The 27712-nt window shown below is 43.4% G+C and overlaps 1 protein-coding gene across 1 annotated transcript in view; it reads right to left on the bottom strand.

The window, feature by feature from the left end:
* Nucleotides 1–24216, bottom strand: part of LOC124798946 (piggyBac transposable element-derived protein 3-like) — a 35231-nt gene extending 11015 nt beyond the window's left edge. Inside the window, exon 1 of the mRNA XM_047262480.1 lies at nt 23453–24216. Coding sequence (XP_047118436.1) covers nt 23453–24216 — 764 coding nt within the window. The remainder of the gene's footprint in view (nt 1–23452) is intronic.
* Between the last annotated feature and the right edge of the window lie 3496 nt (nt 24217–27712).

The raw sequence follows: 27712 nt of genomic DNA, 5'->3' as shown, positions 1-27712 counted from the left end.
AATTCGGTGGAACAGATGAAGAAGCCAATTTGGGCAACGTATTTCTACAAGTATTCGACGGATAACCACCCACAACACCAAAATTGTCCGGCTGGGGAAACTAGTTGGTGCAATTGGCGCATTGCAGAGGCTACCGGACATCTGGACGAATATCAACACGACCAGCCGCTCTCTAAAGAAGTTCAAAAAGTGATTCATCCGATCTACGAGACCCTTTCGGAGGACGAGTTATTCTACCGGTGCTTGGGAGGAAACACACAAAAATTCCAGTGGAAGTTTGAACGCGTGTGTTTGGATGTTAGCCCCCAAGCATTTGCATTCTGGTGCGAAGACTGCAAAGACTGCAACTTTCCTGGCAGTGAGCAGCTTCGACGAAGACTATTCAGCAATTCTGAAGACCGTGACTACGATGGACGTCACCCTGGGACTGTATTCGACGCAATTCGCCAAGCATTCGGACGACCACCGGATTCAGGCGGCCGAAAAGCGCTTGTCACCGGTCCTACGAGTGGCTCTGGAGCTGCGCAGGATGGCCCAGATGGAGCAGAACGCCCTCTATGAGGAAGAAGGACTAGTTTATGGACCCGGAATAGCAGATTGAAGGTAAGTTGCATAATATTGCATTTATATGTAGTCAAAACTTCAAACGGTTTTACTCGAAATGATTTTTTTTTTATCGCGCGGTATGGTAACTTCAAATCTACTCAACCGATTGGAATGATTCTTTCTTTCCGACGAAGCTAACTAAATTGTCTAGAAGTTGTACCACTTTTATTCCGATCCATCAACTATAAATATTTTTACTTGGCCGACGAGGACGAAAAATCGATGAAAAAATCCTATTTTGTTCCAAATGGCCACCATTTTGTTTCCAAAGGTGCAAATAAGCGAGGTACAACTCCTAAATAATCTTATATACTTCGCTAATGTCAACTCAGTTTCGATTTCAGACGAGCCGGCTGACCTGTGACATACCGCGCGTGGAGGTCTACATCGAAATTTTGTTTCGTTAACCGACGGCACTTCCGCCTTTGCTCCTCGACATTTCCGGTTGAGAAAATTCCAGTTTGTAGATAAAATATCAATAAACATTTTGATCCAATTTGACACTGATATCTATAACACATCCCGAGAAAAAAATTCTCAAAAACATGCTTTTTTCGGGACAAAGACAGTGAACCTCCCCTTAACCGACTTTGAACGAGAAATTCTAGTTGAAGCTAGACGCATGGCACATTCGGTTTAGGAAATCGTTAGAGAATTCAGTATTCCGCTATTCACAACTTCAAGAGCGTGCCGAGAATACCTAGTTTCAGGCATTACTTTTCACCACGGACAACACTCAGCTGTGTTTGCGCAGAGTTATCAGTGCTAACAGAGAAGCAACAATGCGTGAAATAACCGCAGAAATCCGTGTGGGACGTACGAAGAACGTACCCGTTAGGACAGTGTGAAGAAATTTGGGTTTATTGGGCTGTGGCAGCAGACCGTGCACACTACTGTCTGTGTTGACAGCACGACAGCGCCTGCTGTGCCGCTCCTGGGCTCGTGAGCGTATCGGCTGGTCCGTAGACAACTGGAAAACGGTGGTCTGGACAGATGAGTTCCGATTTCAGTTGGTAAGAGCTGATGGTAGCGTACAAGAGTGGTGCAAGCTCCATGAAGCCATAGGCCCAAGTTGTCAACATGGCACTGTGCAAGCTGGCGGTGGTTCCATAATGGTGTGGGCTGTGTTTACGTGGAATGGAATGGGTCCTCTGGTCCTTCTGAACCGATCACTGACTGGAAATGGTTGTGTTCGACTACTTGGAGACCAAACATTGATGGAATTCTTATGGGTGACAATGCACCACATCACTTGGCGACAATTGTCCACTATTGGTTACAAGAACATTCTGGAGTGCATGATATGGCCAACCAGATCGCCAGACTAGAATCCCATAGAACATTTATGGGATATAATTTAGAGGTAAGATCGTGCACAAACCCCGCACCGGCAACATTTTCGCAATTACGGGCGGCTATAAAGGCAGCACTTCTGCAGGGGACTTCCAACAGCTTGTTGAATCCATGCTACGCCGACTTGTTGCACCACACGGGGCAAACGGAAATCCGACACGATATTAGGATGTATCCAACGACTTTTGTCACCACAGTGTATCTCCACTACCCGTACAGGAGCTATAGGGATTGTAGGTCTTCCCTAGATCTCTCACTTAAAGCAGGTTCTTGAAACTATGTACGTAAGCTATGCCAGGTTAGTTTGCGTCTTCCAGTGTCTGCCAGTTCGGTTTCTTCAGCATCCGCGAAAACTTTCCCATAGGTCAAACTTCCGTCCACGATCCCCCATTTGAGTTCACAAAGCACATCCCTAATAGCCTCGTATTGATAGAATCTTCCGATTACAAATCTAGCGCCGGCCCTTGTGACCGAGCGGTTCTAGGCGCTTCAGTCCGGAACTGCGCTGCTGCTACGATCGCAGGTTCGAATCCTGCCTCGGGTATGGATGTGTGTGGTGTCCTTATGTTAGTTAGGTTTAAATAGTTCTAAGTCTAGGGGACTGATGACCTCAGATGTTAAGTCCCATAGTGCTTAGAGCCATTTGAACCATTTGAACGAATCTAGCAGTTCGCCTCTGAATTGGTTCAGTGTCTTTCCTTAATCCGATCTGGTGGGAATGCTGAACATTCGAGCAGTACTCTAGAGTCGATCGCACTAGCGTTCTGTATGCGATCTCCTTCATAGCTGAACTAGTCTTTTCTAAAACTCTCCCAATACACAGAAGTCTACCAATCGCTTTCCTTACTACCGACCTATGCACTCGTTCTATTTCATATCGCTTTTTAACGTTATGCCTAGATTTTCACCGCCGTCACTGTGTCAATCAGGACAGGACCAATGCTGTATTCCAACAGTACAGGAGGCGTGTGCAGCGCCTTCATACTTCTTGGGCAGTATTTATAGGATGGGTCGCGAAGAGTCTTTCAAGCAACTCTTTCGATGACTTTTACATCTGAGACAAACTAACAATATACGTAATGAAGTTTCACTCTGCAGCGGAGAGGGCAATGCTTTTACATTTCATGACGCGTTAAATACCAGAACCTTGCTTTTCGCGCGAAATCCTCTTACGACTTATTTTCAGTAATCTCCCGATTATTTAGGTCATTGGGGACCCCAGGCTTTACGGATAACCGAAAAACAATTATAATCCAAAAACACTACTGTTTACCGCATTTACACGCCCTTCATGTCACATTTGAAAGTCCACTGTAATACTTAACCGATTCCTGACATTTACAAACTTATTCACAAAATCACGTTTAAAATATTCTGTATTTCCTATCACTTGCTTACTGTTCACTTTCGGGAAATATCTTTCTTCTGTTTCCCTTTTCCACTCCCTTTTTTTCGTTATGACTATCCTCACTTTTCATAGAATCAAAATATCTGTACAGTGAAATGAATCTTATCTTCATACTCTAATAACAGATCTACATACTTCGATGTCTCGGAGTACGCTATAACAGTTTCCTCATTCTTCTAGTCTTCGTCATCTCCCTCAACCGAACGCGCTTTTTTCTCCGTATTCACCCCACTTAGCTGCTCAAATCTCGGTCATATCCACTCGCTGATGTTTCCACCATTTACGTCTTCACGGCCATAAAGTTATATTTGAAACGAAAATACGAATATTATAACGACACATTTTAGACTTCATTGTTCATTTTTTTCAAAAACTTCCGAACTTTGCGTGGATATTCCCGACGCATGCAATCGGTATCTTTTCTTCACCTCTCAGCAATACTTCACTAACCAAAAATCCCCTTCTCTTTTTGTGAACTGAAACAGTTCTTCGTAACTAAAACATGTCTGGGAAACTGTGGTTCTTCTTGAAACCTACTAAGTCCTCTTGAAATACGAGATATGTCTCTAGTCCAGAATCTTGTAAGATACCCTTCTTGGATAGTAAATTCTTTCGCCAACAAAATTCTTAGAAACTACAAATCTTTTAAGAAACTAAAAATGTTGTTAACAAATTAACTGAAGCCATTTTCTTGGTAACTAATTTGGGAAAAATAGATTTCGCAACTACTCCCGTGTTTGCGGAACTAGACATCTCTCGTGGAACTGAGATGATTTATTGAGAATATACTCATGAACTAAAACCTGTTTGAAATGCTTTTTTTTTCAAAGGTGCTGAATATTTTCTGCTGGTACGAAACGATCCTGTATGATACTGACTAATTTATCCAGTCTAGATTCACGATCCGATATGTCCTTGATAATACTAGCAAACCATCTACACACATGTAAAACCACACTCTATCTGGTCTCATCATGGGTTATAGAGTTCTTGATATAATACAGAGTAACTGATATACTACGTCTCATAATCGCAACAGGAAACGGAAAGCTAATCTTGCTGATATGAACGTTATAACAAAGAGGTACGGCCAAACTTTCAGAGCACAATTCCCCACATACCAATCAGCCTGCCAAACTGTTCAGCTAATCCCTTTAACATTATTGATGCGGTAAACATAGATTTTAGACAGTTACTGAAGTGCTATAACACAGAGAGACGTTTACGCATGGTTTTACATTGTCAATGTCAATATGTAGAGTTCCTACGCATTCATGGATACAGCGATTTGATGTTTTAACGGCGTCAAATTGATTACCCATTTATATAAAAAGATTTCTGAGTCAAATAGCATGTTTTACAAAAGAAGAGTGGAGATGGATAACGTTCTGAGTGCCAGATCTGACATTTGTCAGGAGAACTGAAAAAAAAGAAATGTATCTCTGTTTCTATATAGTTGATTTGTATACAAAAACTTGAGAAGGTATTCAGATACCAAAGAATTCTATCAGGTAACTGGCCAATGTTACTAATGCTGTTTATTTACACAAATAGAACCGTTACCCGTTCAGAAACAAAAAGTTCATCATCAGACAGCTGTTCATTTTATATTACATTTCTTACATTACTCGTTTATATTACTTGTTGTCTGTTTCCTTCCAACAACTAATGTAAACAACGACAAACGTTATGTAAACGTGAGCAACCGTCTGAAGACGAACGTCGTTTCGAAGCGGTAAGGGTGTAATTTTTTTAAAATAAATAGCATCTTTAACAGTGGGTGGTTGCTGTCTTCTTCTTTGCAAGAATCAGCTTGTATTTTATACACAACCACGGTCTCAAAATTGTCAGTTTTCGATAAAATAGCAGTAAGAAAGTTTTTGGTCCAAGTGCTATAATACTGAGGTAATACGTATTATCTGTGATATAAAAGTACAGAAATAAATCACCACTTTTTAACAAAAAGTAAAGTAAAAAAAGACACTTGCATTTCTTTTGAATTTTGAAACTCCAGAGGTAAGCACGGCTTGGCACCAAGACTATGTACCATCTCATTACGTATGTTTGAAAGACTTTCTCCGTGGTTTGTCACCTGTATCAATTCTAGTGACATGCAATAGAGTACCGACAGTTCAATAGCATCATAAATGCGTTGTGTGAAAGAAAAAGGTTTTCCATTTCCACTCATCAAATGGTGTTGTTGCTTCCCTGCAGTAAAACAGATACTGGAGTGGGGAGAGAGACGGCTTGTTTGCGCAGTTTCACATATAATTACATTCCTCTTTTCGGTACTTTTTTTGCCAGAATAATGTGATTTCGGTCGATTGTTTGAAGAGCTTCCTGCGGTAATACGAACCGTCCTTCAACAGGTATCTACTGGAAGCGGACTGGATAATATGCGTGTCGTATGAATTGAGAGTCACCTCTTTCGTGAGAAAGAAAATATATCTTAGCTCCCGAAATGCTTTATTTCCGTTTTAGAAATAATTTTCTATCTTTCTTACATTAATCGAGTAAAACATTTGGAACAGAAACCAACAACGTATCGCATGAAGCTATTTGTTAGGTGAAATGTTCAAAATTCCCAACGTGATTCTAATGTTCGCTTCCAGTCTATTATGTTCCATATCACCGAAGTTAATCTGCAATGTGGCTGACGCCACTAATTGTGGTGAGGTGTGACTCACTTCGTTGCCTTACACGCGGTATCAACTGCATAAATGACCATTAAGGACTTCCCGATCAGACAACAATTTACTAACATAAGTCATTTTATTCCATTCTCAAACTCTGTGGTATAGGTAAGCAGCCATGATAATGTTACTGAATTCGGTTGTGGTTGTAATGAAGATGGATTTATTAGTTCTTCATTTCCGAGGCGTTTCGCCTGTATTGAAAGGCATCTTCAGACACTCTAGTAAAATTACAAAACCCAAGACAAGTATAATACCCACATTCAAAAATTCTGAAACAACAAACCACGTAAACATTTTTTAATACAGCATTGACTCTAAATTGCATTTGGGAGGGGGGGGGGGGGCGGGATAGCTAAAGAGTGTACTAGCTCCCATAGTCTGAAATATAAAAGTTGAACACTTACCGAACTATGGATAAATAATCATCTCATGAAATGAGGATTCAAACGCATAAAATTACACCCACTAAAGAATGGGCCAAGTGCATGAATGATGTTAAAATATGGAACAATGCCGAGGGTCGAAATTTGTACCTAAAACAAGAACTTCATTAGGTGGCATACAAGATTATTAGCGGTAGCCACGAAAGCGAAACAGGCAAAAGCCTACCTTGGGAAGGTTTACAGTAATGTGGTAGCACACCACAAGCCAACAGTGGTAATAAAGGAGTACTCTCATAGGGTAAGATCAAAGTCACTTTTTAAAAAAACAGGTTCTGTCAACAGCATAAAAAATCTTCTGAAAAAGAAAACAACACTGTTAAAATATATAAACCATGACTTTATACAACATGAGGAAAGAAACTGTCTGCTTGTCGAGAGAGCTAAGTCACAGACATTATTTGACTTACCATGGGAAGACGAAGCCCCTTAAGTACAAAATAGGGACTGTTTACAACAGTCGTATTTGCACAACCTCACGTGCTAGCACGAGATAGACGGAAATCTAAGGCCTGCGGTGTCTTAGTACCGGGGAGTTCGCCACGATTTCTAACTATGGAAGGCTGTGTAAAGAATCGCGATGAATGCCCAGTGTGTGAACTAATATAAATCATAAACTTATTTGAAGATGTGCATCATAGCATTGAAAAACCCGTGATTTTTTTTAACAATACCTGTTCGTTTAAAAACCTCGGAGATTTGAAGCGAATTTGTTTCGAAATTTCGAATTTCTCAAGCAATTTTGATTTTTGTCCCTTACTTTTTTACGTACAGGATTATAAAATTTTACAAACTCGGGGACTGATGGCCTGGCACTTTAAGATGTTCGGCGAAGGGGGAACACCTTTTAATTTGCCTTCTTTTCGTTAGCAAGTGTTCGCTCAATCTATCTGTCCGATATATTTGGGCCGCGGTGATATATCGGAAGAGACTTCGAGAGCGAATGAACTCCAACAGTTGGAATTTTAAGCAACTGGTCGTCGTCTTAGGGAGTACTAGATGTTTAAAGCTGCTACGAGCGACTGGGAAAGGCGAGGCTGTGGCATCACGATGAGTCAATTATTCAAGCAGCTGTCAATCCAAATGTCACTGTGAGACTAATACATGTAACAAGTAACGCTGGTCACATGACTGTACGGAGTGTGTTATCTGATAAGCTGCTTTATCCATCCATTTGATCTGTGTAGCCATTATCTGAAAATGATTTTTCTCCACAGAAGCTCTTCTGCGAGAGGTTTCTTCTTCGTGTGTCAACCCTCATTTTAGTGGAACTGTGCGGTTCGCGTATGAGATATCCATTCATCGTGATTAGATCGGAAATTTTAGCAGGCAGTGCGTATGGGCTGACGGGAATCTTCAAAGGTTGGAGCACGTCAACAATATTTTCTGTCAATGGTTTCGCCGAGGTTGGTGTCTGTTACGGACTCATTTTCTTTCATCCAACCTTAAGGGACTAACTTAAAATTGTTTCTTGATGTATGTGTTATCAGACATGCTACAAGATGTGCCTATATCTGTAAGGCGAAATATATGCTTAATGGACGATGGTGCCCCTGTTAGTTTCAGTGTTATTCCCGTCGACCTCTAAATAAAGGTTTCCATGACAGGTGGACAAAAAGATGTGGACCAGTTTTTCACCTTCATGGTCTCGGGATATAAAACCACTACAAATTTATTTATTGTTTATTGTGCAGGCTTGAATATACTGCATTTTCTTAATACAGAAATAGTTTGCAGATCTCCAGTCAATATTTCTTTGAAACACATTATTTATAATCTCTTCCGATGCTCTATGCTATTGGGACTGATACTAATATATGCATCACTTGCGAAAAGATCTAATACTGCTTAGTGTGTAGAAAGTGAAATGTTTACACATTTGCAGAATCACAGATCGCTAGTGAATAAGTTTATTTCAGCTCACTTATTGCAGATTCTGAATAAGCACTGTCGCCGCCAGCAGTTTCATGATTACTCGTCACATGCTGCGGTATTCGGCGTTCCTAAGACGCATATACCTTAGACACGATGGTATCAAACTGAAGCGTCACTTTTGCGACCCAGAAACGTCAGCGGCATGTTACTGTAACAGATGGAAGTATCGATCTCAGCAAGGCAGGCACGTGCCAGAGAACCCACATCGTAATGAGATGTTGCTGTTATCATCTCTACCGGTGGCTTTAAGTACAAGATTCTGGGTACAACAGAATGAAGATTATTGGCAGTAATTAAAACGATCCACATACAGCTCATCATTAGAGTTCCATAAGACAGGACGAAACCACTCCAAACATCTGGCATTGTCAGAAATTCGTCCTGTGTTAAAGCTAAGGTACAATCTGAAATGAAATTGCGAGCACTATCTCCGTCGTCAAGAGATGACTGATTATTAGGACTGAAGCTTGGCTCTTATGTAGTCGCAGTGTAGTCTGTTGTAGGTGGAGACATAGAGGAGGGGGTGAGGTAGAGAGTGGGGGGGGGGGGGGGGCGAGATTTGATTGCTCCATGTAAGAAAACGACGATGAAAGTATAAAAGCTCCTTACCGCTCTAGGTCGGGGTTACAAAGCGGGAGGGGGCCATAGGCCATCTCCATCACAATGATAATGGTCAGTCTTTGAAAGCTCGAATTTCTGGTGAAAGAAATGGGACATAATAAACACACTACTTAGAGTAAAAGTCCCTGTAGGGTTACTGTCATCTGTTCGCATAATTTGTACTGTGCGTCGACCACGACACATTTGGAACTTAAGTTATATGAATGTGCTAGGAACATGTTATTTCTAAAATGGCTGAGTGGGGCTATATTTATTTTTTGTATTTCTTACTTCACAGTATTACTGGCATCGCAACGAAAATCGCTTGCAGCGCGTGCTTTTAGTCTCAACATGGCTACCAGCTGGCCGAAAACAGTTACAGAATCGCGAAACACTCTTGTGTTTCTGTCATAACGAATAAGAAAACGAACAAAAGTCAGTCACTTAACCTCCAAGACGCTACTTTTTTTTTCCGGTAGATGCGTATGTTGACGGTATCAAAAATCAAGTATCGATTCTTGACCGAAATGTGGACTGTGCAAAAGGATAAATGAATTTATTTCCAAAATCCTTTCATCGCCAGGGGCGAATGTGGCATTTAACTAAAGTGTTCGGCGGTTTAAATTATCTCATTCAAGAGCACATAGTATTTAAATCAAAACTGGCTCTGAGCACTATGGGACTTAACATCCATGGTCATCAGTCCCCTAGAACTTAGAACTACTTAAACCTAACTAACCTAAGGACATCACACAACACCCAGTCATCACGAGGCAGAGAAAATCCCTGACCCCGCCGGGAATCGAACCCGGGAACTAGTATTTAAATATTACACATCTGTTACTGAAAAATGTGTACCTCACTACAATTCGTTAGAATGGATAGGACGCTTCTCCTCGCAAGTGTCGATGAAGTGACTGTGAATTAACTCAAGTACCCTCACAGAGCAAGAGAATTATTTGGCTGCAAAGGACCGTCGATGGGGTAATTTTCGGTTTTCAGTCGTATGTACTTACCGTCCGCTTGCGACGTTTGAATTTTTACGAGAGCAGAAATTGATCATTCCAGGTTGTACGTCAAGGATGTTATCCCTATACCATAAAATTCGTGCCCCATATAAATTTTGTTCGGTCCTTTTCGTTCAGTCTAATTTTTCGTTGGAACCGTTCTGAATGAGCTGTCTATGTCTCTCATCTCATGTCATAAAAAATGGAGCCACTTCTACGTCACTATGAAGTGCGGCAGGGCGTAGTCGCTCTTTTTTAACAGGACTGTCCACGTGTCAACCATGTTTACATATTCCATGAGCATAATAAGGAGTCGTCGTTATTTTTGTAATGTCAAGAAGAGAAACGGTATGGTCAGAAATAATGTCCAACCATACGCCGTTAATAGCATGATTGAGATACTACGTTACGACAAAACTGAATTATTTCTTACCATATTACGCTGATGAAAAATGTAGTAATTGCACGCTCATTCTCGGTGGTTTGTCACCAGGTTATTAAGGGAACGTGAGAAGAAAAGTAGAGAGCTTGCAGCTGGGAGTCGATAAAATAAAAAGAAAACTTCTTCCAAGTGGAACCCGACGTGCCTGACAGTCTCCGCACCGTGTGAGTATATGAAGTGTCGTGTGGTTGTGGCAAAGTATACAGGATGGTCCATCTGAATTTTTGGTTGAGATTATCTCGAAAACTATACATCTGGTAAAAATAGTGGGTAAGACAAGTTCGTAAGCTCAAAGGGTGACATCAAATGATACAACACGTGACCTCCAGCCCCCGCCCCCTTGGGTGGGGCGGGGAACAGCTTTTAAATCTTAAATGGAGACACCCATTTTTTTATTGCAGATTCAGATTCTCCATAAAAAAGTAATCATCTGAGATTCATTGGAAGAATCCTAAGGAAATCAAGTCCGAAAACAAGGGAAGTAGGTTACAGTACACTTGTTTGCCCACTGCTTGAATACTGCTCACCGGTGTGGAATCCGTACCAGATAGGGTTGATAGAAGAGATAGAGAAGATCCAACGGAGAGCAGCGCGCTTCATTACGGGACCATTTAGTAATCGCGAAAGCGTTATGGAGATGACAGATAAACTGCAGTGGAAGACTCTACAAGAGAGACGCTCAGTAGCTCGGTACGGGCTTTTGTTGAAGTTTCGAGAACATACCTTCACCGAGGAGTCAAGCAGTGTACTGATCCCTCCTACGTATATCTCGCGAAGAGACCATGAGGATAAAATCAGAGAGATTAGAGCCCACACAGAGGCATACCGACAATCTTTGTTTCCACAAACAATACGAGGCTGGAATAGAAGGGAGAACCGATAGAGGTACTCAAGGTACCCTCCGCCACACGCCGTGGGGTGGCTTGCAGAGTATGGATGTAGATGAAGATGTAGATAGGGGTTATTACCCCATCCATCTGGCCCTGCTGTTCCGGTGTAATCCACCAGGTGCCTGCAACTGCGCTCTGACTTGGGGCAGAACGTGATCATCTGAGTTGCAGACCCCCTCTGGCGCTGCGTAGCGAGAACCGAGGTGCCGCGGCGATAGTGTCACCTGTGCCGTGCTGGAGCGACGAAGCGGGCAAACGACACGTGGCACCGTGAACGCTGCTTAGGTCGTCATTATGCAAGGGCCTGGGATTATGTTAGTGTTAGCGAATACGATGAATACTATGGAATAGACCTAGGATAGGGAGTGGAGCGTGTGTATATCGACAAACCGTCCGGGCGATAGTGAGGAGAGCGATACGGGACCATCCCTCCCCCTGCCCCTCGGCCGCAGTAGTGGATGGGCGTCTGGCTCAGGTCGGCAGAGCGATCGCTCCCCAGGCGGTTGGCGGTGTCCACGGCTGGAGACAAATTGCGCGCCTGGTGGGACTCTGCGCCAGCCATCTGTCAGCGTCACCAGACACGGGACCAGTCGTCGCAACGACCGGGTGAACAAAGGCGCCCGCGTGACACCTCCAACAGCTGCTGTCTCAGGTCCAGCCGAGGTCTCGCACGAGGGCGGGCCGCCGGATTACGGCCGACAACAGCGCCGCTCTGCGGCTGCCACCGCCGTCGCCGACCCCACTGACAAATGCTACACGGGGCGCCCACGGCAGCGACAGCAGGTGTGTGTGTGTGTGTGTGTGTGTGTGTGTGTGTGTGTGTGTGTGAGGGAGGGAGGGAGGGAGGGAGGGAGAGAGAGAGAGAGAGAGAGAGAGAGAGAGAGAGGGGGGGGGGGCGGGGGGGTAATGGGATGACACTTTCAGAATACCTTCGAACTTCCGACACACGTTTCTACTGCCCATTCTGTTCATCGTATGTGTAACACAGTAGTTCATATTGCACTATTACTCCATATTATTTATTTATTTTTTAATTTTGGCCATTGGTTCCTTGACCAAAGAACTATCCATAATTTGCATATAATAACGTTAGTTAGTACTAAGTGTTGATGATTATATCGTGTGGTATCGGTCAAAGATCACGGTACCACACCAAAGTCGGCAACAGGGATCGTTGTTACTTTAATGTTGTAATTTCATGCACTTACAGGTTCCATGATGTTGGAGATTTGCTCCTCAATTTGGTCCTAGGGAACATGACGTGTACATAAAATTAAAAAAAATATGTAGTTTCAGAAAGTCACAAAACGGCATAAATCATTAAGGAGTGGAGCAATGGCATTCATATTAGAGATACAGACATGTCACCACTGACGGAGACCTTTTTATTTCATGTGGGGAGCCTCCTGGCTACATTGCAGAATGAACAACCGAAGCGCCACTTCGGACAAAAAAGCCCTGCCCCCCCCCCCCCATCCCCCCCGCTATCCGGACCTCTCCCTCTCCACCACCCTTCGGACACTGCTACTGACGGTGTCATTTAGACGATGTGAAGAATTAGTGTGGTAGTTGCTGCCATCTTTACTTGAAATGTACTGGCCTTCATTTTCTTGGCATCAGTTGTGTGTTGCATCACTTCGGTAGCAGTGCGGACGTGCCGCAAGAGAACGCAGGCGCCTACCTCGATCTTGTTTATGCGAGCATGTAGCTCGCTCTGAGAGCTAACTGCTTTGCGCTCACCGGTGCTCGGGGGTAAGATTTGATGCCCTTGTCGCCCAATGTCTTCGAATCTTATATCTCTCATGCTGATTAAAGCCCGCCCGGGTAGCCGCGCTGTCTAACGCACTGCTTCTCGAGCAGGTAAGGCGTGCCGGTCCCCAGCAGGAATCCATCTGTCAAATTAGTGTCGAGGTCCGGTGTGCCGGCCAGCCTTTGGATGGTTTTTAAAGCAGTTTTCCACCTGCCTCGGCGAATGCTGGCTGGTTCCCTTTGTTCCGTCTCTGTTCGGCGATTGCTGCCTCAACACTGTCTTCACGTACGTATACACCATAATGACTCTACCAAGCAAACATTGGGGCTACACTCGTCTGGTGTGAGACGTTTCCAGGGGAGTCCACTGGGGGCCGAATCGCACAATAACCCTGGGTTTGGTGTGAGGTGGCGGTGGGGTGGGTGGACTACTATGGCCTGTTGTGGGGTTGTGAACCGCTGAGGGCTACGGCAGGACGAAACCTCTCGTCGTTTCTAGGTCTCCGGTTCAATACACAATACAATACACTCGCATGGTGAGCAACACTCTCCCAACTTCTTCTGCAGTGAGTTTTCCACATTTTACAAGTTAGCACTCTCCTGAGGCTGTACGATTTTCTATTCCTTGCCTGATGGTTTTTGTCGACAGCAGTCCGGCTGTACGATAAGTAATCTGGAATTGTGGATTGGTGTCTTCCAATGCTGAAAAACGCTACCACATATTCTGTTGTTTTATTTATTTAGTTATCTATTTTTTTAAAAAAAGCACGGTCCAGTCGCATTAATGCGACCACAGCCAATGTTAGATGTTAACCTCCGATAACCATTCACAACGCACTAACAGTGGAGGGTGGTGGTGGTGGTGGTTAGTGTTTAACGTCCCGTCGACAACGAGGTCATTAGAGACGGAGCGCAAGCTCGGGTTAGGGAAGGATTGGGAAGGAAATCGGCCGTGCCCTTTCAAAGGAACCATCCCGGCATTTGCCTGAAACGATTTAGGGAAATCACGGAAAACCTAAATCAGGATGGCCGGAGACGGGATTGAACCGTCGTCCTTCCGAATGCGAGTCCAGTGTGCTAACCACTGCGCCACCTCGCTCGGTTAACAGTGGAGTGTATATAAGCATGTCAGGGAGACGCGGAAAACTTATCTGACGTCTAAAAGTGCATGAGCAATGGCTATTGGGCCAAGGGTGCACGCACTTCCGAAACGGATAAGCTTTTAAGCTGTTCGTGTCCTGACGAGGTCAAAGCATGTCGTACATAGCAAAATAGAGCTATCCAAAGTCGGCGCCGGGCCAACTGTACTGCTCCAGGGACATTAAGCTACGTTGTGCAAGACGCGACAGTTGGCTGCGACTGCGACGCTGCCCCCTCCTCTTTTCCCAGCCTGCCAGACGGCGACAAGGCCGCAACACGACAGGAGTTGCTGTTTTCCAAGCTCTGGTCAGCGGCGGCGGATTCAAATACACAAGAAAAATAAGAATTCAGATTTTCTTGCTTTAAAAAATACTGTATGTTAATGGAACAAAGTTACATCGGCTCCCAGAGTTAGTTTTTCGATACAGATTCTCCTTTTACTTTAAAAAATTGAAAAGTATCTCTTCCGGTTTTGCGTGTTCTTTTCGCTGTATATTACTTCTCTATCGATTGTGAGGAAAGTAAAGGGCACAAAAAATTGATGTTTGCGTATCTCACAGTTTCACATCACAGCTTGATAATGAGGTGTCTATTTTTCCGATATTCGTCACAATTATTCCAATACTTAATTTACAAGTAACCTACTGCATAAAATTTGAATTGTCTACAGTGAAAAATGTGGTCGCTGGCTACTTTGCGTATGGTTCATGTTAGGTCATACATCGTTGCCGATCAAAAGAAGCTAACATATCGAAATTATTTTTAAAGTTGAGATCAGAACGATATCGATCTCCGTTTCCGAGATTTGGGCTCATATAGCTCCGGGAGCGTCGCGACTTCGCGACTAGCCTCCAGTTCTGTCGACGCGCAACGTGAATCGTGTGGTCATCACACGACAGAGAATGCATTTGTTTTGTTTCGCTGACACATTTGGACCTAATGAAACCATTTTATGTCATATATTTCTCCGGTATGAGTTACTAATATTTCTCAATATGCTCTTGACAATTCCATTTAAAATGCCACGAAATGTAGGTTTCTTAAAAGTAAAGACATGCTGCCTTCAGTACATTTTCTTCTCATTCTGGGGAAGAGGATAAATTACTCACCTCTAGTATTTTCTTCTGAACCTGGACGAGGATACCCAAGTAGTAGGCGTCCTAACAAACCAACAAATGTCAAAAATTAACGTTTTTCAACAGAGCGAAAAAACGTTCAGATTAGTTTAATATCGCCTTGCCATCAATTATATTTTTTATATGATGTGGTAGGTAAATCATAGCGACACTGGGTTTGGGTATTACTTCCCGTGAGTATTGCATTGTTGCTTCACAGTACATCATGCGATAAGTACTGGCTCGACATCTTTCTGGCAGCCGTACGTCTTTGTGTCGTCCGACTTCCGTCGCAGCACTGCTCACTGGTGCAGTGCTGCGGCAGCTGCCGCAACTGTCGCGCGTCGCATCCCAAACTCGAACTGCGCATGCGCCAGCAGACAACTTCTGACGTCACGTAGCGACCCGTCGCAGTCGGTAGTGTGCGTCGCGTCTTAGACAACGTACCTTGAGGTGAATGACGGCTGTGGAGGTGTGTTCGGGCGAACAGACGCGCTACAGTTGAGCAACTGACCGCCCAGATGAACCAAGGGGCTACCAACAGAGTCTCCCCAACGACTGTTCAGCGAATGTTGTTGCCACTGCAGCAGTTGCCTGCTTCATGCGCCCACGCTGACTGCTGTCCACAGAGTGGCGACAGGTGACGATTTTTAAGACGAGTCACGTTTCATGCCCCATCGGACAGATAGCGGTTGAGTATACGTCGTGGAACGTCGGACAGCAAACACTCCGTAGGAATTGTCGGGAGGATCCAGGCAGGAGGAGAGAATGTTTTCGTGGCATTCCCAGGGTGTTCTTTTATTCAGAAAGGCACAATCGATCAACACAAGCATGCACCTAACCTTGGGAATCATGTCCACCCCTACATGCTATTTTTTTTACCTTTCCTTGACACGGTGAGACCTACCAGCAGAGCACCAGAATCCGTTCACCGCAGTTTTTTGGACACCAAACTCCCCGTGTGGGACCAGCTCTATTGGGCTGTTCGCGCATTGGATCCTCATCCAAGAAACCTAGCGCAGTTGGCTATGGTATGACTGCACTTCCCCATCGGCATCTTCCAGAACCTCATTGACTTTCTTCCTTCGCGTCTCGCGATGCAAAAATGGAATAAGTGGTTATTCGGGCTTTTAACAGATGGTCACATTAATATGACTGGACAGTGTATTATTCCGTTGATTTAAAGATTTTCTGTTGCCTTCCCTCTATTACTTTTTCGTTAACTTCTTATCCTGTTACCCCTGCTGTAGGTTCTATCTTCAGTTCTGCCAGTCAGGAGACAGATTGTATGTGGAGATAGGGAACAGTAACAGATAGGGCAGTAATGTCAATTAATTATTCTCACTTGATCTCATTGAGACGCAATCACGCGAAACATTTTAACATTTCGTTTTCAGCTGCACAGTAATAGCCACATCTTCCCAGTTCAGTGGTCGGACCTCAGAATTTACCTCGGTGCAATGGCTTTTTAACCTTATCCAGCGGGTTCAGATGAGGATTATATATTTGGTGAAAAGGCCGTGAAGGCGAGCTTAGAGACATTCGAGCTGACATTGAGTCCTGCCAACAATCTTTCTCCCCTCGCTCCATTAGTGAGTGGAATACAATAAGGTGGCTTGCGGAGTATACACTTAAACAGTGTCTCTCCACTTATGATCACAGTATTTTAACTGTTGGACGTTAAACAGTATTTAGTAATTCTTTGACGAGAGTCTGTTACACTTATTACTTAACGCAGGGGCGGGCAAACGTTGCACGCGGCTCATGAGCGCACAGCGCTGCACGTGTGCTGCTCGCGTGCAATCGTCGAACGGAGCAGTGGCGACAGCCGGCAGGTTGCCGCAGTGTAGTTCCAGGCTAAGCTGCGGACGTTGAAGCGAAGCGACCACTACGTAGTGAATTTCAATAACCGAAAAATGCAGAGTGAATCAAGGAAACGGAGAATTGGAGATTTGCTATCTTTTAAAAAAGAATGGTAGAATCATTTTTTTCTCTGTGCAAAAACGTGAAAATTGGAAATGTATAATATGTGACAGTATTCTCGCTGGTCAGCGGAAGTTTAATATTGAACGCCATTATAATAAATTTCAGTATGTTGCCGTTCTTAGTGCAATAAAAGAGGAATTTCTCAAGCGATTTGGGGATATATCTTATTTATCCCAAGGTTTTGAATAGTTCTCGAGACAATCTGCTGTTTCTATAGATGATATTAATCCCAGTTTGCAAATGGAATTAATAGGTCTACAGCGTAATTCTCGTCTGAGAGACAGGTTCCTTTTGGCAAGACTTTCCACAGCAAGTTTCCTCGTCTCCATCGTGAAGCCGCGAAGATAATGTCAATGTTTGGCTCGACATACGTTTGTGAGAGATTTTTTTCTGTTATGAAAGTCTCGGTTAAGAGCAAACATCAGTAATGAAAATTTGCGTAACTGTTTGCGTTTGTCTGTATGTAGAAATTTTGTTCCAGACATTAAACGTATTGTAAACTCCACCTGTGATAATTAAATAAAACGTATCGTAGGTACTCTTTCGAACGATGATTACTTTCAAGCACTCCTATTAACCTTATTCCTTCATTCAATAAAGTAGGCCAGGAAACAAAACGCATTACACTGGAAGAAGCGGTGGGGAGGGGAGAGAAGCGGGTGGGCCCTGTGTGCCCCCTGTGTGCACGCAGAACACCTGTTAACTGCACGCGTGCATGTGCACTAGAGTCCTGCATGACCGAGTAGGCGAGCACAAAATACGAGATGGGGCGAGCACACCGTAACTGGATAGGCTGCCCGCACTAGTTCTAGTGACCGAGAATAGAAGCCAGGACCGAACACGTAGCACGCAACTGCAAGCACATTACACCTGTCATTATCCGTGTGAGACTGCAGCCAGTACGGGCTTCTCATTTGTGGTGTGTCTCTCTCTGTAATCACGAAAGGATTCCTTGTGCTGCTCATTCTACAAACACAGCACTCAGCCATACTTTCAATGAAGATAACTTCTTGTTAAATCATGCCCCGAACATCGCGTCAACAGTAAATACTGCAAAATACATTGTAAGATACATTAAGAAAAGTGGCCTCTGCTCGTCTTTGAAATCATCGTTGAAACAAGAGGTCTGCACACGCTGGACTATGCTGGAATCCCTACACATGCCGTAGAACGAGGTTGCTGCTTTGCTGACGGAAAAGGACTCCGCTTACAGACTGCAAGGATATGATAATGAGCTTGCAGGAAAAATTGCGCATTTTCTGAGACCATTTAAAAAGGCCACAGATGAATTAGAAGGCGAAAAAGAACCGACAATCGAGTTAGTTGTTCTTTGGTTTCACAAACTGCAACAAATTTGCAGTGTCAATGACACTGACTGTCAGGTGAGTGATAACTGCAGTTAAAAGCACTGTTTCATTATGATACGCTACATATTGATAAGTAACTAGCATAATTGACGTGTAGTAACAGATATGTATTTTTTAACAGGAGGTACAAAGAATTAAAAATCGAGCCTTGAATTTCGTTTGTGAGAAGATTGCGATCACTTTCAGACATAAAATTGCTACTTTTCTTTGGCCGTCTTTCCATGATCTAAATATGCTTGAAATAAATGAAAAGCTGAGAATCCTTAGCAATGTGCGACAAATATGTGCTACTTACGCAGGTACAACATGCAATCATTAACGTAATCGTTTTTTCATAGTTAGTGGATGGTGTATTACAGAGAAACGGGAATGTTATAATTCGTATAATATTTCATTAACGTAAAACACCTCGTTTTTACGGGAACGTTTCGATTATTTCCACATCAGTTCTGTATTACTTGTTTCTTTTGTTTATTATCATAGATCCTTCAATTACTTTGTCATCACGAGCCAGAAAGAGATATCGTTTCAAGGAATGGAGGAACAACAGATCATCCGCAGCAGCTGAAGTAGATCTCTGCATTTTAATGCACCCCAGAGGTGATGATGATGACATCTTAAAGTGGTGGAGCAGACATGAAACAGATCTGCCAGGCCTGGCTGCAGTTGCAAGACGTATTTTATGTATCCTAGCAATAAGCGCACCTAGTGAAAGATGCTTTAGTAAAGCCGGCATGTTACTAAAATATGGCCACGCCAATTACATCCGGAACGCGTTAGTGATTTACTGGTGATCAACAATAACTATAATTTTGTTTCTGTTACAAACAAATGAAAAGTATGACCAGTTACGTCTGTAAATGTTTAATGTTCTTTGTATGCTTTCTTTATGATGATGGTTGTCTTCTAGATTACGGGAACAGCACTTATTTAATGTTTCCATTAATGAAAGGAAAAATATCTTCTGTTTGGAAATGAGACTCGTGTTGCATCCGCAGTTGTATTGAAATATCATTTTACTTTCCAAGTGCTTTATGAATTTAGCTGTGTCAAGTACGCGGTCTTGGTAACGTTACTTTTGTATTAAAAGAGAGAGAGAGAGACAAATACATTGTGTGTGTGTGTGTGTGTGTGTGTGTGTGTGTGTGTGTGTGAGAGAGAGAGAGAGAGAGAGAGAGAGAGAGAGACAGACAGACAGGCGTTGTATTTGTACAGTGCAGCGAGCCGGGGCGAGGTGAGGTGAGACGTCAGCGGTGACCGGTCATGCTCGGTTATCCGCGTGTCCGGAATCCGGACATCAGATATGGGGCGAGTACGTGACCGAGCCGAGTCGTATGGGGCCGGACACGAGCCGCTCGGTCCCCCCGTCAACAGGCGAGCCGTGACCGGTCAAACATGGAGCGTTGCAGCACTCTAGTGTGCACCGCACGCGTGCAGAATTTCTGCCCGCCACTGACTTAACGCTTGCGTCCCTCATTAAAGAGTTCGTTGCGTGGCCTACCGCTCACTACATAGAATTCGTCTTTAACGTCACCCGCAGCAAGAGCACGAGTCGAATACGTTGTACCCTCGGCGATACGGAGCGAATTTTGCTGTTGTGTGCTCGCGCGTAGCGGTCTGGTGCACGCACTGCGATTGTAAGCGCTGCAGATCAGTTGGCATTTTGCGAGTAGTACCGATTTTGATGTACCTCTCAGATGAAGAGAGGACGAAATTTTACAAGGTTTCAGCCATTCATTCCTAAAAGAACGTAGTATTCAGGATTCCAACTTTCACGATGTCTTACAACATCAATAAAAAAGAATGTCCGATGAACTCGGATGTTTACCTGTACCTCTCAACATAATGAAAGTTTATTGCGAACATCTTCCATTATAAATGCCATTTTTCGATTACGACAGTCAGGAGGCCATACTAATACGATAATAGTCGGACTGGGAATTCGCCTGGGAAGTCTGAGTGACCTTTCCCGACAGTCAAAAATGTAAGTCGGCATCTAGAGACAGACATTCACCTCTTGATTGCAAGACGTGAAGACAATGAACCAAGATAGCCACTATACTGGTAACTCAGATGCACATCACTCAGCTGATGTCAGATCAAAGAGAGGAATGCAGACGTTTCACTTCTGGTCACTTGTTCACGGTATAAATGTCTAGCCAGATTAGATATTTATCTCCAGTGATGAATCCCAATAACTCACTACGAGTGAAATACTGCTGCCAGTTATTAAAATCTTTAGCGAAATATCGCTGCATCACTAGATGTTTGTGTTATTTGGAATCAAAATATGTAATTAAGAGACAGAGAGTAGATGTTTCGAAACTTCACTCTATACATTGCAAATGTATATGCTATTTGTAGGCATTCGTTAGTCAGCCGGAGTGGTCGAGCGGTTGTAGGCGCTACAGTCTGGAACCGCGCGACCGCTAAGGTCGCAGGTTCGAATCTTGCTTCGGCAATGGATGCGTGTGATGTCCTTAGGTTAGTTAGGTTTAAGTATAAGTTCTAGGGGACTGATGACCTCCGAAATTAAGTCCCATAGTGCTCAGAGCCATTTGAACCATTTGCTATTTGTAAACATTAAATAACGAGATAGACACTAAATAAATACAATAAGAAAACGGTGCAGGTAATACGACGAAGCGATTCGTGCGACGCTTGCTCAGTGAACGCACATGTTAACGGTCCTCTCACCGACAGTTGCGCTGATATTCGGAGGGGATACAAAAGGAGTAAGTAAAAGGCGAAAAGCAGAACAGAAAGTAACGATGATCACGTAGACGAGCTGAAGAACAACTGAGAAATGAGGCGAGGCGGAACTTGAAGAAGGGAGCGAGAGAGAGGGGAGGGAGGCTGGGGAGGAGGGAGAAGAGAGAGAGAGAGAGAGAGAGAGAGAGAGAGAGAGAGAGAGCAGGAGAGGCGAGGGAATTAGCGAGAGGAGGCAGCGGCGGCTGCGGGCCGCAGACGGCGGCTCTGGCTGTGCTCGGTGTTTACTCGGGCCCGACGCGACGCCCGCCTGGCGGGATCGATATGAGCCACTTGGAGATCTCGCCGGGCCTTGGCTGCCTCTTCCCGCCAAGCGGCCTCTCTCTCTCTCTCTCTCTCTCTCTCTCTCTCTCTCCACCCAGAATGCGTGTACACGAGCGGCAGCCAGCGCATTGCCCGGTCGGGCCGCGTGCCGTGGCACGTTACAACTCTTCGGCCCTCTGTTCCCGTTTACCTTCCGAGCAGACGAAAGCCGCCGAGCACCATGCCGTTCTACCACCTTGCCTCCTATTCCAATAGCATGCACTAGTTTCTATACCAGAAAATCAAAATTAGGAATGCCATGTTGTTGTTGTTGTTGTTGTGGTCTTCAGTCCTGAGACTGGTTTGATGCAGCTCTCCATGCTAATCTATCCTGTGCAAGCATCTTCATCTCCCAGTACCTACTGCAACCTACATCCATCTGTTTGTGTATTCATCTCTTGCTCTCCCTCTACGATTTTTACCCTCCACGCTGCCCTCCAATGCTAAATTTGTGATCCCTTGATGGCTCAGAACATGTCCTACCAACCGATCCCTTCTTCTAGTCAAGTTCTGCCACAAAATTCTCTTCTCCCCAATCCTATTCAATACCTCCTCATTAGTTACGCGATCTACCCACCTAATCTTCAACATTCTTCTGTAGCACCACATTTCGAAAGCTTCTATTCTCTTCTTGTCCGAACTATTTATTGTCCATGTTTCACTTCCATACATGGCTACACTCCATACAAATACTTTCAGAAACGACTTCCTGACACTTAACCCTTAAATGTATGATTTTTTATTTCAAGCTGTAAAAATTACCGTGTTTAGTTTATAGTGCCTACATTTCGAAAAAAATATTGAAAAATTTTTTAAATTAAATTAACAAAGCACTATTGTTGAAAATCGCTTTGTAGCTGATCAGCTACATTTTGAGTTAACACCTTACGAGCCACAATTAATGTGCTTATTTTGCTCCCTCAATTTTGACCAAATCTCTCGTAATTTAATTGTTGATTATGATTAAATACTTTGTATAGGAAGGGAAAAATCCTAAAATAATAAATAGGACATTAATCTTGTAAATACTGAGCATTTATTGTATATTTTATACACTTTTATATGTGAACAATAAGGTATCTAGTTCCAACAGGTTTGTACCCAAGCATGTGATAATCACTTTCTTTTGTTTGTGCAAACACAATGCAACTGCACATTTATTACACTGAACCCAGGAAAATCCCTTGCATCCTGGCATTTTGCACCTCTGTCTCACTTGCAAGTACGAAGGCAGGTGACCTACTTGATCCAGCCTTACATCTTGTGGAAGTACATGTGCTGTGGGCCCCTTTGTCTTCTTAGCTTGTATTTGGTTTTCGAGTTCATTACTTGGCCTTCCACGTTTTGCTGAAGTTTGACCTGAGCGACACAAACAGTGAGCAATTTCCATTCGAAATTCGGAGAGTTTCATAGTTCTCCTAATCCCTTTGGTTTCTGCTACTCTCCTATACAACAGCCAGGAATTGACTAGTCCCATGTCCAGGAGATGGTAAAACAATCTTATATACCATTTTCGACTTTTCACAAGAATTTTATGTCGACCCATTATGCTGTCAAGAAGGTCAACACCTCCCATATGTTTATTGTAGAGCTTAATTACTTGTGGACAAGGTATTGTTATTCTTGACTTCGTTTTTTTGTCATACCTCCTTGCTTCATGAATAGGCTGCAGTCCAGCAAGTGTAGAAAGCAACATCACACTCTTGTTATCTTTCCACACTACATTTGATATGTCGACACCATCCACTGTTGCGACGCGCTCTACTGATGTACCTCGTGCCATTTTCTTCAGCTCAGCTTCTGAAGGGAGCTTGCAGTCTGGCACTCTGTTTCTTCTGACTGTCCCAAGTGAGTAAATTCCTTGTTTATGTAACCATACAAGCAGTGGCAGACTTGTGTAATAATTGTCACAGTACAGTTTGTGATTCATATTTCTTGGTAGTATCCTACTGAGTCGAACTACAACATTTGCACTTGCTCCCAAGTCTTCCTCCCCAGTCACTCTTTTTTCTGGTTCATTTTCATCTCCAGTGAAAATCTCAAAATCGTGGGCATAACCAGATATGCCACTAATAACAAATAATTTGTATCCATATTTATGAGGCTTGTTTGGCATGTATTGTTTCAAATAACTTCTAGCCTTTGTTGAACATATCTGTTCATCAACAGAAACACACTCCTCAACAGGTATTGTTTGAAACCGAGATCTCATCAATTCTATTATGGGTCTTACCTTGAAGAGTCTATCATGACCTTTTTCACCCCTGGGTATCATTGCACTGTTGTCATTGAAGTGAAGAAACTTACGTATTTGCTCATACTGATTCACTGTCATTGTTGTCTTGATCAGATGAGTACCAGTAACTTCTCCCCAGTAATCCCTCGTATTAGGTACATGAACTATTGACATTACGAGACAGATGCCTATAAATTTTTTTATGTCATCACAGGATAAATCTATTGGTCTATCAGGATTACACTGCACACTGTATCTATGAGACTCTTCGACAATTAGATCAAACAATTTAGATGGAAATATGTTTGAAGAATTGGTATGGAGTATTTAAGTTTATTACTTCTTCTGGTAACGAAGTATTGCCATGAAATTTTGACTGCAGTTCGGGAATAATCAACTGTTTATCTTTCCAAACCACACCCCTGCTGTTTTTGGTAACATTTTTGCTGCTACATGGCAGTTTCAGAGCATTATCAGACAACTGTGACGTCGATTCCTTCATTATAACATCAGATTGTCTCGTTCCAGAAACATCTTCAGTCCTAATTACTGGTACTTGACTTTCTTCGTCACTACTGTCACTATCACAATCAACAGATTCTGGAGCAACATATGTCTCATCTTGAATGGAATCGTCAGAGAAACACTCAATATCGTCATCACTGCTTAGTGGAATCTCTAACCATTCCATAAGCATTTCTTCTTGACTCTTTCGAGACATTTTTACGTCAGCGCCTGAAATGCAGTAAATGAAAAATGTAGCTGATAAGCTACATACACAAAAACAGGCCTCATTTCAAATCTATCGCAAAGACACTCGAATTAACTGTTTACACCATATCTACTTACGTTTTCAAAATGAAAAAGTAATTTTCAAACCCAGAAATCAGTGCACAAACACCAAAAACACACCTCAACTTTCCGCCAAAACACACACTTGGCAGTATGTCCACACAGCTCACTGTCGAACTGCTTCAGCTCGTCCTGCCATCTATGATCGCTATGAAGAACTACTAGAAACTGCAGCGGAGTGTATACACTTAGCTACATAACGAATTTGATCGAAAATGTTTCTCCATATGGAATAAATCGAAGAAATGAGGTCTGTAGCTTATCAGCTACAGTATGCATTAAAGGGTTAAATCTATACTCGATGTTAACAAATTTCTCTTCTTCAGAAACGCTTTCCTTGCCATTGCCAGTCTACATTTTATATCCTCTTTACTTCGACCATCATCAGTTATTTTGCTCCCCAAACAGCAAAACTCCTTTACTACTCTAAGTGTCTCATTTCCTAATCTAATTCCCTCAGCATCACCCGACATAATTCGACTACATTCCTTTATCCTTGTTTTGCTTTTGTTGATGTTCATCTTATATCCTCCTTTCAAGACACTGTCCATTCCATTCAACTGCTCTTCCAAGTCCTTTGCTGTCTCTGACAGAATTACAATGTCATCGGCGAACCTCAAAGTTTTTATTTCTTCTCCCTGGATTTTAATACCTACTCCAAATTTTTCTTTTGTTTCCTTTACTGCGTGCTCACTATACAGGTTGAATAACACCGGGGAGAGGCTACAACCCTGTCTCACTCCCTTCCCAACCACTGCTTCCCTTTCATGCCCCTCGACTCTTATAACTGCCATCTGGTTTCTGTACAAATTGTAAATAGCCTCTCGCTCCCTGTATTTTACCCCTGCCACCTTTAGAATTTGAAAGAGAGTATTTCAGTCAACATTGTCAAAAGCTTTCTCTAAGTCTACAAATGCTAGAAACGTAGGTTTGCCTTTCCTTAATCTTTCTTCTAAGGTAAGTCGTTAGGTCAGTATTAGGAATGCCATATAGAAATGAAAACAACCGGTGGTGATTAGGACCGCCGTTGCAAAAGGCCCAGACATCAGCTGATTTAGCGAGCCAGTAGAGATGCGATAGGACACTTCAATGTTCTTCAGACCAGAAACATTTAAGAGCACCCCTTTGGACAGTGCTGCTGTTTTACGGGAAGATGGGAACGTCATTAGTACACTCGGCAGGAAGGTGCAGGAGGAACGGCAGCACTTCGTCGCACCATGGTTCAAGTTCACGGTTACCTTAATGAATTGTTCCAAGTCTTGGTATGAGAAACACCTGCAAAACATCACAAAATCATCCGCTCACTGGAGGTAAAAGGTCTTATAAGGCCACCGACACGCTTGGCATCAAGCAGTACTTGGAGAGAAGAAAATGATCTGACGGAAATGGTGAGCAGCTGTTTACGGCTGTTCGCTGTGATGTGAGGGAAGGTATCTTTGTTGAGTGACTGAAGGGGGTATACAAGAAGACTTAGTCAAAATTTCTAGTTGGTGTGATGAAAGGCAGCTTACTCTAAATGCAGTAAAATGCAGATGAGTAGGGAAAACAATCCTGTAATTTTCGGATACAACATTAGTAGTGTGCTGTCAGGTCGATTACATACCTAGACGTAACACCGCAAAGCGATATTAAATGGACCGAGCACGTAAGGGAAGGAGGAAGATCGACTTCGGTTTATTGAGATAATTTTGGGAACGTATGGTTCATCTATAATGTAGAGAGCAGAAAGAACCCTGTTGCGATCCATTCCTGAGTACTGATTGAGAGTGTGGGATGCTCCCAAATAAAAAAAAATGGTTCAAATGGCTCTGAGCACTATGGGACTTATCTGCTACGGTCATCAGTCCCCTAGAACTTAGAACTACTTAAACCTAACTAACCTAAGGACAGCACACAACACCCAGCCATCACGAGGCAGAGAAAATCCCTGACCCCGCCGGGAATCGAACCCGGGAACCCGGGCGTGGGAAGCGAGAACGCTACCGCACGACCACGAGATGCGGGCTGCTCCCAAATCAGATTCAAGGAGGACGTCGAAGCAGTTCGAATATTATGGAGATGCTTCGTGAATTCAAAGGGACTTCCTGGTGAGAAGACAACGCTCTTTTTGCAAGGCACTATTGCGGGAATTTAAAGAGCCGGCTAACTGATCAACAATTCTACTGCCAATAACGCACATTCCGCGTAAGGACCACGAAGATGCGAGAAGTTACAGCTTATACGGAGGCTCGCGAGTGGAACAGGGAAGGAAATGGCTAATAGTGGTACAAGGTACATTCCGCCACGCACCTTATGGTGGCTTGCGGAGTATCTAAGTAGATGTAGATGCACACTATTCTACTGCCCGCATATGACAGCTCGCATTGGACTCATGAGAATAAGGGACGATTATGGTGCCTACTCAGGCACTGTTCGTTTACTCCACGCCGGCACGGTAGCTCAGCGTGTTTGGTCAGAGGGCTAGCTGCCCTCTGTAATAAAAAATAAATAAATGAGTTAATGTATCAACGACGAACTGACATGAGTGTCTTGCGACATCCGCCCCGAGTAGATGCAATGAACGAAAACGAACAAAAAATGAGATTTAAAAAAAAATAGGGAACCGCGCGGCTGCTACGGTCACAGGTTCGAATCCTGTCTCGGGAATGGATGTGTGTGATGTCCTTAGGTTAGTTAGGTTTAAGTAGTTCTAATAAGGGAACCTCCCCATCGCACCCCCCTCAGATTTAGTTACAAGTTGGCACAGTGGGTAGGACTTGAAAACCTGAACACAGATCAGTCGAGAAGACAGGAAGAAGTTGTGTGGAACTATCAAAAA

Source organism: Schistocerca piceifrons, chromosome 5, assembly GCF_021461385.2.
Source record: "Schistocerca piceifrons isolate TAMUIC-IGC-003096 chromosome 5, iqSchPice1.1, whole genome shotgun sequence".
Lineage (NCBI taxonomy): Eukaryota > Metazoa > Arthropoda > Insecta > Orthoptera > Acrididae > Schistocerca > Schistocerca piceifrons.
Note: the sequence above shows the minus strand (reverse complement) of the source record. Positions and strands in the feature narration are given on the sequence as shown.